The 16,496-nt window shown below is 40.8% G+C and overlaps 1 protein-coding gene across 1 annotated transcript in view; it reads right to left on the reverse strand.

Annotated features, from left to right (window-relative positions):
- aspg (asparaginase homolog (S. cerevisiae)) overlaps positions 1 to 16,496 on the reverse strand; it is a 158,554-nt gene that overhangs the window by 89,971 nt on the left and 52,087 nt on the right. Inside the window, exons 4-6 of the mRNA XM_028821645.2 lie at positions 6,105 to 6,216; positions 2,853 to 2,978; positions 2,558 to 2,641 (exon numbers count right to left, since the gene is read on the reverse strand). Coding sequence (XP_028677478.1) covers positions 2,558 to 2,641; positions 2,853 to 2,978; positions 6,105 to 6,216 — 322 coding nt within the window. The remainder of the gene's footprint in view (positions 1 to 2,557; positions 2,642 to 2,852; positions 2,979 to 6,104; positions 6,217 to 16,496) is intronic.

Below are 16,496 nucleotides of genomic sequence, written 5' to 3' on the forward strand. Positions count from 1 at the left end.
GATGGAAAAGCTGAGCCTGCTGGGACTGAACACCTCCCTCTGTAACTGGATTCTGGACTTCCTGACTGAGAGACCTCAGTCAGTCAGGATTGGAAATAACATCTCCAGAACCACCACACTGAGCACTGGAGCCCCTCAAGGCTGTGTGCTCAGTCCAATACTGTTCACACTGCTGACTCATGACTGTGCTACAACGCACAGCTCTAATCACATCATAAAATTTGCAGATGAGACGACTGTGGTGGGTCTCATCAGCAACAACAATGAGTCAGCATGCAGCGAGGAGGTGCAGCGGTTAACAGACCGGTGTAAAGCCAATAACCGGTCTCTGAATGTAGACAAAACAAAGGAGATGATTGCTGACTTTAGGAAGACTAAGAGTGACCATCTGCCACTGAACACTGACGGCTCAACTGTGGAGATCGTCGATGGCACCAAATTCCTGGGTGTCCACTTGGCAGAGAATCTCACCTGGTCCCACAACACCAGTTCTTTAGCCAAGAAAACCCAGCAGCGTCTCTACGTCCTGTGTAGGCTGAGGAAAGCCCATCTTCCACCAGCTACTCTAACAACATTCTACAGAGGAACCATGGAGAGCATCCTGAGCAACTGCATCACTGTCTAGTTTGGAAATTGCACGGTCAGGGATCGCAAATCCCTACAACAGATAGTGATGACAGCTGAGAAGATCGATGTCTCTCTTCCCTCCATCATGGACATTTGCACCACAAGCTGCATCTGCAAAGCCACCAGCATTGTGAATGATCCAAAACACCTTTCACATTCACTGTTTACACTCCTGCCATTGAAAAAAAGGTAGCAAAGCATTCGGGCCCTCACCACCAGAATGTGTAACAGTTTCTTCCCCCAAGTAGTCAGACTCCTGAACACTCATGGACCGGTCTGATGTCTGATATCTGATATATGTGTTCTGTTCTGCAGTGCTGCACATGGCTGCACATGTTTGCACATTTGACTCACATGCACCTTGTTATATATTGTGTGTCTTTATATTATGTGTCATGGATTCTTTGTTGTCCTGTGTTTTATGTAGCACTATGGTCCTGGAGGAACGGTGTTTCGTTTCACTGTATGCTGTATTACTGTATATGGATGAAATGACAAGAAATACTCTTGAATCTTGAATCACCACGTTTAAACTAGTATGTGTTTGTTTAAATGTCGTCCCCGTAATAAGAAACGGGTAAGGTTGTTGCAGGTAGGCAGTGACCCCCTGGAAACGTCAGAACCGGAGGTTTTTCCATTTACATCTGGGGCATTATTATTTAAACGGGCAGAAGGGACAGAAGAGGAGAGAGAAGGAGATTCACCTAACCACAACTGATCATCGTTTTTCTGCCTTCATTCACATCACAACATTTTTCCAGTGTGCTTCTCACTCAGCCGGATTTACTGCAACGCATTCATCACCAGAAACCCCGGGGTTGGACATTATTTTCCACCATTGCCGAGGAATCACGGTGAGATTGTTCTGGTATTCATTTAGGAGAATCAAACACAAATATTTTGAACAGCTATCAGTAATTTGGACAGTTATTTACCCAGACTCATTTTCACGTTCATTATCATTTCAGTAATCATTCATTGTCATTATTTGTATTGTGTATTTGTTATTCGTGTGCAGGTACAAGGGAGGATTTATTATTGTATATATAGTGCCTTTCACTTTGCTGGTATGGTGGAGGGATATATATATATATATATATATATATATATATATATATATATATATATATATATATATATATATATATATATATATATATATATATATATATATATATATATATATATATTACACCAGAGATTTGTATTATTGTATTTGTCATTTTGTTTCATCTAATATATAACTGCACTTGATTTACATTCTGATATTGTTTGCTTGTGTTTAACCGTCGACTGGGGGAAAATATTATTTGTCAGAGGTACGGCTTGGTAGATTTAGGTTTTCCTCGGTAATACACCCAGGCCACGAGACCTGGTAGTTTGGCTGCCGGCCGGGTAAGGGTTCGGCCGTTACAACCTCCCTTGGTTTATACTCACCACAGCATGGCCACTATGTAACTCTGTATCTGATAAGCCTTCTTAATCATTTCTGGATGTGGGCAGTGATGAATTCACTACTACTCCCTAGGTCCATCTAATAAGTGTATTTATTTTTACTTCCTTTGTGTAAAACTTTACATTTATTGTTTTTTATTATGCCACATACCTGTACGTGCATTTAGAATGATTTTACCAAATCGAGGGTATCCACCATTCTAATTAATGAAATAACAACAGCAAACATATTCAGCTTGTAAGTCACATTTATATCCAAGATACTAAAGCAAATTTGATTTTAAACATTATTGTTTGGAAAACAATTAAGCAATCAGCAAAAGTTAAATGAGACTACAATTAAGCTATACTCTAGTGTATTTACTAGGAATTAAATACAAATATGCCACAAAAACAGCAGTAGATTGCTGGGCTGTTTTTCCATTGTACGAATAAGGAGGCCCATTTGAAGGAAATTAAAAAACTGCTTTCTCACCTCTGGAACCACAAACTGACCCGCAATCAGGAGGGCACCCAGCAGGTTGTCACGTCCATCATTCCTCATTTCATAAATAGGTACCTGGAAAGACAAACCAATGATCTCTGCAGTCATTAACAATGACACTTTTTTTTAATGAGTAAAACACATACCGTAACCCTTTTAAAAATGTCTGGTCAAAACTGAAGAGCCAACATTTATTGTTAAGCTGTTAAGTCAGCTTTTGAAGCCAACAAATAGCAGAGCAGATTCAGCAAAGTTTTCTCTTCCAGATTCTGAGCTCATCCAGTACCTGAGAACCAGTCAGGATGACCGGTTTGCCAAGGTCTTCGCACATGAAGGAAAGGGCAGATGCAGTGTATGCCATCGTGTCAGTGCCATGCAGAATAACAAACCCTTGATACTGTTCATAGTGCCACTAAAGAAACAAAAGCAGAATAAAAATGTTTTAGTGAAAAACATACATATACTGTATATAACAGGCTTTATAATGAAAGAAATAGCACACCTGTCTTTGAATCAACATCATACAGTCAAATATCTACACTACGCACACAAAGGGGACACTCTAGGCATAAATTTTGCTTTTTTTTCTTTGTCTATTTTGCTCCACTGCAAAACAAAGAAATGCATTTATGTATGAAAAAAGATTTTTTAAATTTCTATAATGTTCAGGAGTTATAGGATGTTGTACCGTATTAGCCATTATGGATACAATGAGAAGTCAATCAAAATGACCCTTTTTATTGGCTAACTAAAAAGATTACAATATGCAAGCTTTCAAGGCAACTCAGGCTCCTTTCTTCTGGCAAAATGCAATGAGATGAGTTGCCTCGAAAGCTTGCATATTGTAATCTTTTTAGTTAGCCAATAAAAAGGGTCATTTTGATTGACTTCTCAATACTTTTCAGGAAAAACGGTGCATTATTGAAATGCAAGGACATCAATATTTTCAGTTATGTATATCTCTATATATTTAAAATCCAACATCTGTCTGTATGTCTGTCCGCTTTTCACAAGTGAACTACTTAACGGATTTAGATCGGGTTTTTTTCTATAATTTTCTTGAACGTTCTGGTTGACTTTGCGACTCATCTCTCATCGTGCTAAGTATTATGGTTCGCTTGCAGTACCAATTTATTTGCACGAATCTGAGAGAGACGCAGCGGACCGAGGGTAGGGGGAAGCGTAATGTCACAAGTAGGGAGCCGGGCAGGGCCATCATCACTCATGCACCAGCCTACGTTTGAGTTGGTCAGCCTCTGCGTTTTGGAGAGGACCTTGCCTCCGTTTCGCTAGCAATACCTGTTTATTGATTTTTAAAGTTTGGCCAGTTTCACTTCTACACGGGGACGGCTAATCTTTATATATAATACTCTACCATGGCTGTTCGTTTGTCTGTTCAGGATTTTAAATCACCTGTAGCTCGCAAACCGTTTGAACTATTGACCTGAAATTTGGTACACAAATACTACGTGACGTTTACTATCTGCTTTCGGGGTGATGATTGACCTCCAAGGTTATTCCTCTTTTAATTTTAATTTTATTTGATTGTAGAATCAACTCTCAGCAGCGGCCAGCAGGGCAGCCGTGCGGTGCATGCGTATGGGCGCCGTTCTCATTCCCTACCACCTTTGCCATCATTTCCCCTACCTCTTCATATCTTAAATCATTCTTGAGGCAGATTGAAGACTTAAGTGCCAGCTTAAGTGAAAAATTAAAGAAAACGAACTAAGCAATATTAACATAAACACTGACTTAATCAGTTTTAACGCAAAAAGATGCCAATGAAAGACGAGAAGCGGGCCACTAGGGTGGAGAAAAGAGCTGCTCAGGAAGCAGCAAGCGCATCAACCTCTGAGCAAACGAATGGTAAACGTACAGAGAAAGAGGATGAAAACTATGAACGCTCAAGTCAAGTGTATTCACTGCACGTTATCGTACAGTGCGCCGTTACTGGTAGTGTATATTCTGAAACCCACTTGATGTAATCCAGGGTCATGGGATTAGGGGGGGGGGGGGGGGGGGGGGTTATATTTAAAACACTCTAAGGATTGTGAAAGGCATTCAAGGGAACACTCTATAAAATCACCAGTCCTGTCCCCACAATTGACTCACCGCGTGACCATCAGCAAATCATCAGCCAGAGCTCAGAATCTATATAATAAAAGCCCAGTGCGGCGTCCGTGTCCGGGTTCCTTTTGGCTGTATAGCAGCCCCCGTAGAAAAGCCCCAGTCCTTCCCCTCTCAGAATTCCTGCTTACCCCCCTCCGTTCTTTCCCCTTTGTGCACATGAGTATTTCGAGCCCCGCGTCTGAGTCGGATGGTTCCCCTGGTCACCAATTCGTGTGTTTCAAGCCGCGATTTTCTATTTTCTCCCTTCCGGCCCACTATGCCTTTCCGTCATTCAGATACCCATGTGCACTTGTACGGAGGAGACCTTACGGAACAATACCGATACGAAAGGCAACTGAACCTGCTGCTGCGAGAGAGGACACATTACAGCGTCATCACGAAGCAAAGAGGCAAAGGCGTGCCAGTCGCTCGCAAGAAACGGACAGTCAGCATTCACACAGATTAGCTCAACGATGCGTCTCTGCCGCACAACGAAAGGCAACTGAAACCCCTTCTGATTAGTCTGCGTCCCACACTTCGTGAATCATAGGTTTTGTTTTGAAATTTTGTTTCCCATGCTAAAATCAAATGCGGTGCGATGAAGGACCCAGTTCACGACTGGCAGCCGCGTTTAAACAGGGAGTCCTTCAACTGTGGTCATCCAACGCACAGCGTAGCGCGCGCCAAGTCGCTAGTGTAAGAATAAAGAAACAACTGCATGTCATCCTTAAAGCACATACAGATGGTATTCACTATGGAAGGGAACTATGAACAACCACCAACTTCAGTGCTCAGTGCCAACTTGCTGCTTCACAAATGTGAGAGTCCGTTAACTTACCAGGTCTCGTGCTACAAAAAATATGGAATGATAGTGTGCTTCTAAAGCTCTTACTGATGATATTTGCTATGAAAAAGCTCTGTACACAACTATAAAGGTTCACCACACACTCACTGTATGACCGTCTACAAGTATTGCAACTTCCCAGCATAAGTTAAGAATATGGGGAGCATTGTAACATATTTAGGACTTAAGTAACAGAACATTCTCAACCCTCCTTAACCCAACTCAGAGTCACGATAAGTCAGAGTCTAGGTCAGCAGGGACAGTCTTTGACAGGCTTATGTACATACGTTTATAATGTGAACTGTAAAATTTGATATGTCCAGCCCTTCAATGACAGGATATTCGCTGGGCAACACATTTTTGTATGGCTGTATAAATAAAACCTCACACACTCAGGCAAATAAAAAGGCCTACAGGAGTTTTGTTATATGGCAACCCCACTGTGCAAAGTACGCATGAAAAGAAGTTCTGCACACTTTTGAGACCCATCTTGAACACAGAGTGCAGCTTTGGACTCTGTGTCAAAATGGATACACGAAAAACTAAAGGGTGCTGTGAACCAGACAAAGTGTCTTCAATACTAACATAGATGTCATTTGCAATCTTGGCCCAGTCTTCTGTTGTCATGTTGCAGGAATCAAGGAGCGGTGAATATTCAAGAACTGTGTATACGATTCTCTTATTCTGCTTTGAAAGCCTGGAAAATAAGAAATAGAAACGTCAGTAACGGCAGGGACAACTACTTCATATAAGAGATCACAAGCATACGGTGATAGAATATTTTTCTTTAATCGCTACATACTGTACTGATTAACATGATATCTGGAGTCAGCTTTGCATTTTGTTCCACTGTCCAGCTTCATTTAACCCTCTAAATTACACTCTGTATACTGTAAACATTTATTAACCACATGAAAACAAATTTTCAGCAAATGCATACTTTTTCCCCTGAAATGTAACTGATTCCAAGCAGTGATGTCTATTTGCTAAGCCACAAAGTTGATAAATCAACCTCCACCACTAACGCAGAGTCAGCAACAGGAGCAATTCAATTCAATTCAATTTATTTTTGCACAGCACTCTTCACCAAGTGCAGGCACAGAGCGTTGTGACAGGTTCTCGAGTAAAATGTAAATACACATCAACTTGGCAATCTCAGTATAAAACATGAAAACCATTGCACCCCAAGAGGTGCTGCTACAAGAACCTAGGATTGAAGCCCAGCCCAGCCATCATCTGTGTAGTGTTTTTACAACCTCGTTGTCTTTCATGTGGTATTCCCATTTCTGCTCACATTTAGGTTGACTTGACAGTCTAAATTAGAACATTAGAACACTCTGGACGAGAACAGGCCATTCAGCCCAACAAAGCTCGCCAGTCCTATCCACTTATTTCTTTCAAAAAACATCAAGTCGAGTTTTGAAAGTCCCCAACGTCTTACTGTCTACCACACTACTTGGTCACTTATTCTGAGTGTCTATCGTTGTTTGTGTGAAGAAAAACTTCCTAATGTTTGTGGGAAATTTACCCTTATCAAGTTTCCAACTGTGTCCTCGTGTTCTCAATGAACTCATTTTAAAGTCAACGTCTCGATCCACTGCACTATTTCCATTCATAATTTTAAACACGTCACCTCTCTTTTGCTTAAACTGTAAAGGCTCAGCTCTTTTAATCTTTCCTTATAACTCATCCCCTATAGCCCTGGAATCAGCCTAGTCGCTCTTCTCTGGACCTTCTCTTGTGCTGCTATGTCCTTTTTGTAGCCTGGAGACCAAAACTGCACACATGATTCCAGATGAGGCCTCACCAGTGTGTTATAAAGCTTGAATTAGCCCAATGTAAGCTGGTACAGGTACATACTCTACAACAAGCAGGATCCTTATTACAATAGCAATGGAATAACAGAATTCAGACAATGGATGGGTACGTCCTTACTACTTCCATTTATGCTGAAGTGAAACAAAACTCCATGGATTGGCATCCCATGTAGGGTTGTTTTCAGTTAGCACCAAATGGGCATTTCACATAACAATATGTTCATAACATGACATTTCCTACATAAACCTGTGTTTTATTATGGCAAAATGCAGCAGGCAAATATTTTATTATGTGGAATGAATGTGGTCTTTATCAATTGTGCTTCATGTTGGGCATAAATGTACAAAAATAATGCTAAATCTATGGATGTGATTTTCTCAAAATCAGTCAGTTTCTAGCTTTTTACTGTGCTTTTTTGATCTTGAGTTATCATGTACACAGACAACCATTCTGACACATAAATTGCTCCAAACATGATCAAATTTTGTTCAGACACGCCTAATGTGTTAATCCATTGAAAAACGAAATTTTTATATTTTCACAATAATTTCCCCTATATAAATTAGCTGAGATATCCAACATTGCCCAAGAAAGAAAGCTGAAAAGTGGAAAGGTAAAAAAAAGTAATTACAAATTATACATTGCCAGACTTCACATCTGTTACTTGGTTTACCTTCTGGTACAAAAAAAGCCCAAATTTCAATCAATAACTCTGAAGACAACATTGTCCCGCCTGACCAGTTCGAGATCATGGCAAAAATAGCAAGAGGTAAAAAAGCTAAATGTAATGAAAGGCTTGAAAGGCAAGTGAGCCTTTTTTTATCGTTAACAGATCACAGTGAGGTATTTTTTGCCACTTCTGCCATCACCAAGCCACCTATTGGTACCCCTGGGTGGTAGAAGAGCTGTAATTAAATGACAAAAATCTGACTTATAGTGGGAAATTCTGCTGTACCAAATTTCAAGGGTGAAATATGAAAGTCAAAGCTGTGCATAAACAACAAACAGACCAACAGTCAGTCATTGTCCAACCTGCTATATCCTAACACAGGGTCACGGGGGTCTGCTGGAGCCAATCCCAGCCAACACAGGGCACAAGGCAGGAACCAATCTCGGGCAGAGCGCTATCCCACCGCAGAGACTAACAGAGATTGTGATTTATACATACATGATACCTAAGGTTCTCCCTCCATTGAAGTCATTTTGCACAATATCGACACACATCCAGACTTTTACAGTGCTGTACAAAGTTTCATACTGACTTAAGAGATTTCACTCTAAATTATTGTGGCCATGTCCTCACATCCTGACACCAACTGGCATCACTCCAAAAGTGGTCAGATCATTTTCAGTGAGGATTCCAATGAAAACTCAAAGGTTGGTCATTTAAACTTATCAGAATATTTTCCCCATAATCCCCATTTCAGGTACAGTATATGATGATAAAGAAGTGCAGATATGGGGGAGCATACAAGAACATCTCAAAGGCACTAAACAGACCTTGGAGTTTAGTGCACCCCATCAAAATGAAATTTAAAAATACGAAACTACAGCCACACTGCCTGGATCTGGCCGCCACTCAAGAATGGCACTTGTCGGAGAGGCTCCTCTGATGCCAATTGTCACTCTGACTGAGTTGTACAAGTAAAACTGCCACTGAAGAGGATGTTATCTGCTCAACAGTCTCCAAGGCATTAGGGGAAAAAAGGCAAACTGTATGAAAAAAAGTAAAAACATGTTTTAGCTCATAAAGAACTTACTAAAAGTCAGACACTGTAAAAGATGTGGCAGAAAGTCATGTGATCTAACACTGCACATCAGCCAGGTGACACCATGACATGCCACTATGCGACTTCATTTGCTATTCAAGTGGTAACAAGCGCGTGCAACATTAGTCTTGCAGAGCCAGATATATAATATTATATATTATTATAGATGTATAATATATGCATCCACTAAATAGGATCATCTCCAGACAGAGGAGCAGCTTCAGCGACAGACTGCTGTCACCGTCCTGCTCCACTGACAGACTGAGGAGATCGTTCCTCCCCCACACTATGCGACTCTTCAATTCCACCCAGGGGGGTAAACGTTAACATTATTCAAAATTATTGTATGTCTGTATACCTGCATTGTTATCACTCTTTAATTTTTTCTTTATCAGTATACTGCTGCTGGAGTATGTGAATTTCCCCTTGGGATTAATAAAGTATCTATAATCAATCTATCTATCATTCCTACTGGTGGTAGCATCATGTGGCGGAGATGCCTTTCAGCAGCAGGGCCTGGCAATCTGCTCAGGATTGATGGGAAAGCGAAGGCCACACAATACAGACAGACCCTGAAGGACAACCTGCTCCCCCACTAGCAGAAAGCGTAAGCTGGGGAGGAAGCTTGTGTTTCAAGAGGACAAAGACCCACATCACACTGCCACAGCAACAATGGAGTGACCCTAAAATGAAGGAAATGGAGGTCCTTGAGTGGTCCAGTGAGAGTCCTGACCTTAACCCCATCAAACATTTGTGGTGATACCTAAACACTTCTGTCCACCACTGATGCCCAATTAACTTGGTACAGTTAAAGAATGTTTTTTAAGAGGAATGGGCAAATCATACTTCATTATGAAATTCAAAATTAATAGAGACTTCTCCAAAAAGACAACTTTCTGCAATAGCTGCGGGAGTTGGCTCAAACAAGCACTAAAGAGGGGCATGAATCGTTACAGACTGTTGACACTTCACTTTTGGAATTATATTATTTTTAAGTCAATTTTTTTTTCTTTTGTGGGAACCACTTAAAAAAAAGTGATTGAAAATCAAAAACTCCCAGTCAAACTGATCAAAAATTCAGGATGTGACAACATTAATCTGAGAGAGGGTTGGAGGCTGAATACTTTTTCAAGGCAATGCAGATATATACTTCCTTGCATATTAGCTCGAGCTAATAGATTATGAACATTTTTGATAGCAAAACCTATCAATCCGTTTCGTGTTCTGTGTTTTAATAAGGGGTTTCATTTCAAAATTTTGTGTCAAATTTGACCACATCAAGTTTGTGAGAGAAGACTTGCAATTGGAGACCTGGAGAAAGACTGCCATTTATTTTTAATTTTTTGGAATAGAACAATGGCTTTTAATGAACATCTAACAAAAATAAGTGAATAAAGCAGGGCTGCTAGCCTGTGATGGGGTTGGTGTTTCCTAAGGCTACAGATCATGCATATTTGGGGTAAAGCAGGGTGTACAGAGGGCACAATTATTGTATTCTGGCATTTCCAGAATAATCCAGCTCATCGGACCAGGCTGGGTGAAAAAGCATTTGTTTGTTGTCTTTCTTTGCTTATGGAGGTGGTGAACCCCTTGTTCCAAATCGGCTCATCCCCAAGACCCCTGATACATATTCATGAGATCCTCAAAGTGGCGTTACCGTTTGATGTATACCGCTATGGCAGCGCAGGGCTAATCATGGTGCAAACAGTTAAGCAGCTGTGAAAAGATTTCCCTCCGCCCTCCCACCACCACTTAATCTCTTCTTTATATATTAAAAAGAAAAAAAAAAAAACGCGGTACCTCATTAGCATACTACAGCACACAAACATGGAAAAAGACAAACCATCTTTTTAGGGAGTGAATAGAACAGCAGGGGTGCTCAACCACCCCCAACAGCCAAAAATAAAGCAGCCAGCAAAGCCTGCTGACACGCCGTTAATTAGCCGACTATCCTCCAGCATATGTTGTTGATAATCTCAGGGCAGGGGTTGAATGTAAAGGCGGGGATGGCAAATACTATTCAAATTACCAATTATTTATTTACCTTGCAGTCTTGCCGGCAGTGCTTCATTAGGCAGTTACAGAAGGGGATATCTGCATGCCGCAGCTCCTCTTAGAAGGGAACGCAACGGGTACTGTAACCCCCAGATGCGAGGGTCCGTATGCACTTTTCCTCCCCTCCCCAAAATAAATTGGGAGTTGCTCAAAGTGGTGGTTTGGGATAAGCTTCAGTGAATTAAGAACTTCAAAAAAGAAAAAAAGGTGAGTGAAGATAAGAAGGTCCACTTGGCACTTCCTTCAATGAGGGGTGAATGGGTTCCATGCAAGTGTGTCATCCTATTCGCTTGTCACACAGAAAGATGAATTCACAATTGTTTAAACAATTATTTATTCTTTCAGTTAATTTGCTTGGTCCCGATATGAGATCAAAGGGAGCTGATGTCTATCCCAGAAACACCCAGAACAAAGCAGAAATCAATGGTGGGTGAGTTGGCAGTTCACTACAGGGCACAAACATGCTCACAGTCATTCATACGAGGCAAATGTTGAGCTCCCCGCTAAACCTAGACAGCATCTAAAATAATTTGTGTGTTTCTCTATAGAAATGCTGTTTAGTAATTTACTGTTCATACTTTACAGCGAAAAGCACTCTGAGTCTGCACTTAGTAAACAGTGCTACATAAAAATAAGCTGAAAAGAAACGGAACTGAATGCAGCCTCCACACGGACAGGGGACTAGCCAGAGACTGAACTTGGGGATATACAGCTGTGACGCAGCAGCCCTAATTAGGAATCACTTATAAATCTTCTTAAGCCATATAGTCAAATTTAGAAACTGAAGCTTTCCTGGAGAGCATCAAGTGCAAGGTAGGAACCAATCCTAGACAGGCTGACATCCAGTACAAGGCCCAATTGCATGCAATCTTCAAATAAGCACAGACCCAAATTGGATTAATCTGTAAGGCAGCAGTGCCAGTCAGTGAGCTATCATACCACCATGATAGAAACCATTAAACAGACCAGTAAAGAGAATTACCGTATATACTCGGCCTTGAAACCCGAAAAATCTAATTTAAAATCAGACCCCGACTTATACGCCCGTTCAAAAATGCGATACTTAAATTAATTTTTTTTATATCTTCTTGCTTCTTCCAATCTCACATTAGTTTCTCAGACACATCGAGTTTTGTTAGAGCAGCGCAGTTACCAATTTCTTTCGCCACTTCAACAATGTTTAATTTAAAACCAGCTTCATATTTTCTTCTGATCGAACGCTCCATCGTAGATAAAGGATACTCATATGATAAAGGTGTATGAGTGTGAAATGCAAAAAACACACAACAGTGCAAATGTCACTTCGGAATAGTTTCGGTATTACCGAGTGGTCACGTAGGCACAACACATAGAAATAAAAAGGCTGTGTGCTCCGTGGTTACTCTCTCAGGTGGGCGTTAGCATATCATAATTTCTTGGATCAATAGCGTGAGCTTTCCACATTCGACTTATATGACCGACATTATAAAATACCGGAAATTATACGGTAAAATCAAGGCCCAACTTATCCGTGGGAGAACTTAAAAGTGAGTATAGACAGTAAATGAAATCATGTTTGAAGTGGGGTGATATCAGGGTGCAGCGGTTGGCACTCTCAATGAAGTTTGGTTGGATTCTCCACCTGCCCACTGACTTCTCCCAATTCTGGTTCCTCTACCACCCAAAGATATACCAGTTAAGACTCCGCAGGTCATCTGAATTAACAAATCAACTTGAGCACTGAGCATCCGTTCATAATACTGTAATGGACAGATCAGGTCAGAAGAGTGGTTAAACGTGAGATGTACATAAATCATGAAATAATTTTAATATCCATACTTGAAACAAAATATGGGAAGACAAATAAAAGCCAGTAAAAAGTTGTCCAAATGTGACAAGACCAAAGCCTGGAGAAGAAGTTGTGCTGAATAATCTGTCAGATATGGTCAATATTGCGACAACGTTACAGAATGATTTTGCATGAATGAGAGACAGTTGGTCAGTGAAGAATAGCTGGTCCTTGATCGTCACCCCAAGGTTGTATACTTAGTTAACAGATTATAGCAACAATGAGCTGTGCTAAACAGAGATGAGAGTGTTGAATACATGGGGTGGCTGGGAGAACAAGGATCATCGTCTTTGCTAGACTAAGGTGGAGATGGTGCTTTTTCATCCAGATTGAGTGATTTGTGAGACATGACAAGAATCTAGCTGATACCATAGGTTTCCCTCCCAAGTGGTACAAAAAATTATTTACAGAGATGGCTAAATAACAAATATTTGTATATTTTGACACTTCCAAATCTTTACTCAACATTACAGAAATATTAGTTAAACAGCATTTGACAGACTACATTGGATGGAGTGGCCTGTTCTTGATGAAGAGTTTTCTTGTGTTCTTTTTGTGTTGTAAACTGGTTACCTATCCCGGGGATGACAACCATCTAACCTCATGACTGGAGTTTAATAAGATGACCGTATTTGTTTTGTGTCATTCTTTGAACTGTAGTTTTACAACAAAAAATTCAAGGAAAGACACTTCACTTGTTCACCTTTATTGTAGCACAATATATTATGAAGTCTTTCAATAAAGTAATAAAAACAACAACTACTGTTATGGAATTGTAGAATTGGGAGTAGGAGAATGAGTCAAGATAAGTGTGGAAACGACTGATAGGTGCACATCAAAAAATGGATTCTAACTCTTCCACACTTATCAGACATTTAAGCTTCAACATTCTCTGAATCCATTAATTCCATTTGATGGTTATATGGAGGTTAATACTACCCTGGCAGCACTGGGTCTACAACACAGCACTGGCAAGGCTGTCAAGCCAATCAAGCTCACATGCAGTAGCTAATGTATAGTCTTTGATTAATGAAACCAAACCAAACCAAACCTTGGGAATGTGGGAGGAAAAACAGAATATTCAAGGAAAAGGTCACACATAACTACAAATATACATATAATGGCTAGGAAAGTGAATCAGAGCTAAGATGTTGGGTCAGTGAGGCAGCAGTGCTACCCACTACAAAACCACACCTATTTAGAGGTGAAAACAAAAATAAATCCATCCATTATCCAACCCGCTATATCCTAACTACAGGGTCACGGGGGTCTGCTGGAGCCAATCCCAGCCAACACAGGGCGCAAGGCAGGAAACAAACCCTAGGCAGGGCGCCAACCCACCACAGACAAAAATAAATAAATATAAGTAAAAATACATTGAGTTACACACATCATTAATGGTAGGGATTCAAACTGGTCATTGGCGTTGTTGGGGTTGGGTAGCACCAACCATTCTGCCTTAATGCCAACTAGTCTCACACAGTGACTGAGTTATATTCTGCAATGATTTATGTAATACTGGACATGTGCCATGCATTGCCAGAACATGTGAAGATAACGTGACTGCATGTAACTACACATTATTCAAACACAAGGAATTATTTAAATATTAGAAGTAGTGCATCCCAAAAGGGATATATATATCCATCCATCCATCCATTATCCAACCCGCTATATCCTAACTACAGGGTCACGAGGGTCTGCTGGAGCCAATCCCAGCCAACACAGGACACAAGGCAGGAAACAAACCCCGGGCAGGGCACACACACTCACACACACTAGAGACAATTTAGAATCACCAATGCACTTAACCTGTATGTCTTTAGACTGTGAGAGGAAACCGGAGCACCCGGAGGAAACCCACGCAAACACGGGGAGAACATGCAAACTCCACGCAGGGAGGACCTGGGAAGCGAACCAGGTCTCCTTACTGCGAGGCAGCAGTGCTACCCACTGCGCCACCATGCCGCCAGATATACATATATATATACATACACATATACATATATATATACATACACACACATATATTATATATATATATATATATATATATATATATATATATATATATATATATATTAGTGACAGATAAGGGGTGCTGTCGTCCTCTTGAACCCACAGACCAGACGCTAGACACCAGATAAAAGTCCAGTTATTATTTATTTTATAATAATAATGTGCACCAAGCACCCTCCACTCTACAACACTCATAAATCAATCAATACACAATACTAATAATCAATCCTCCACTCCCAGACGCGTTGCCAACCTTCCTCCCGACTCAGATCGTCCGTCTGGGATTTCCTAGAGTCCTTTATAGTCCATGACCCGGAAATGCTTCTGATCCCTCAGTCCATGTGATTATTCAGCACTTCTGGGTCAGGTAAAAACTCCTCATTTTTCTTCAGCCCAGAAGTACTTTATTTCTTCTGTCCTTGTGACATGGAAGTACTTCCGGGCTATACGAATAATACACATTCTTAAGCCTCCCCGCAGCGTCCTCTGGTGGCCCCCATGGTATCCAGCAGGGCTGTGAAGGAAAACTCCAAGGTCCATGATGACCTGCTGGAATTCGGGGCATCTCCACGCTGCAGGAAGGGCTCCACCTGGCGGCTTGGGGGTATTGGCCGGGATAAGCTGCCGGCCATAGTCCACTAATATATATATATATATATATATATATATATATATATATATATATATATATATATATATATACAGTAGTGTGAAAAACTATTTGCCCCCTTCCTGATTTCTTATTCTTTTGCATGTTTGTCACACAAAATGTTTCTGATCATCAAACACATTTAACCATTAGTCAAATATAACACAAATAAACACAAAATGCAGTTTTTAAATGATGGTTTTTATTATTTAGGGAGAAAAAAAATCCAAACCTACATGGCCCTGTGTGAAAAAGTAATTGCCCCCTTGTTAAAAAATAACCTAACTGTGGTGTATCACACCTGAGTTCAATTTCCGTAGCCACCCCCAGGCCTGATTACTGCCACACCTGTTTCAATCAAGAAATCACTTAAATAGGAGCTGCCTGACACAGAGAAGTAGACCAAAAGCACCTCAAAAGCTAGACATCATGCCAAGATCCAAAGAAATTCAGGAACAAATGAGAACAGAAGTAATTGAGATCTATCAGTCTGGTAAAGGTTATAAAGCCATTTCTAAAGCTTTGGGACTCCAGCGAACCACAGTAAGAGCCATTACCCACAAATGGCAAAAACATGGAACAGTGGTGAACCTTCCCAGGAGTGGCCGGCCGACCAAAATTACCCCAAGAGCGCAGAGACGAGTCATCCGAGAGGTCACAAAAGACCCCAGGACAACGTCTAAAGAACTGCAGGCCTCACTTGCCTCAATTAAGGTCAGTGTTCACGACTCCACCATAAGAAAGAGACTGGGCAAAAACGGCCTGCATGGCAGATTTCCAAGACGCAAACCACTGTTAAGCAAAAAGAACATTAGGGCTCGTCTCAATTTTGCTAAGAA

The sequence above is a fragment of the Erpetoichthys calabaricus genome, chromosome 16 (genome assembly GCF_900747795.2).
Source record: "Erpetoichthys calabaricus chromosome 16, fErpCal1.3, whole genome shotgun sequence".
NCBI classification, from domain to species: domain Eukaryota; kingdom Metazoa; phylum Chordata; class Cladistia; order Polypteriformes; family Polypteridae; genus Erpetoichthys; species Erpetoichthys calabaricus.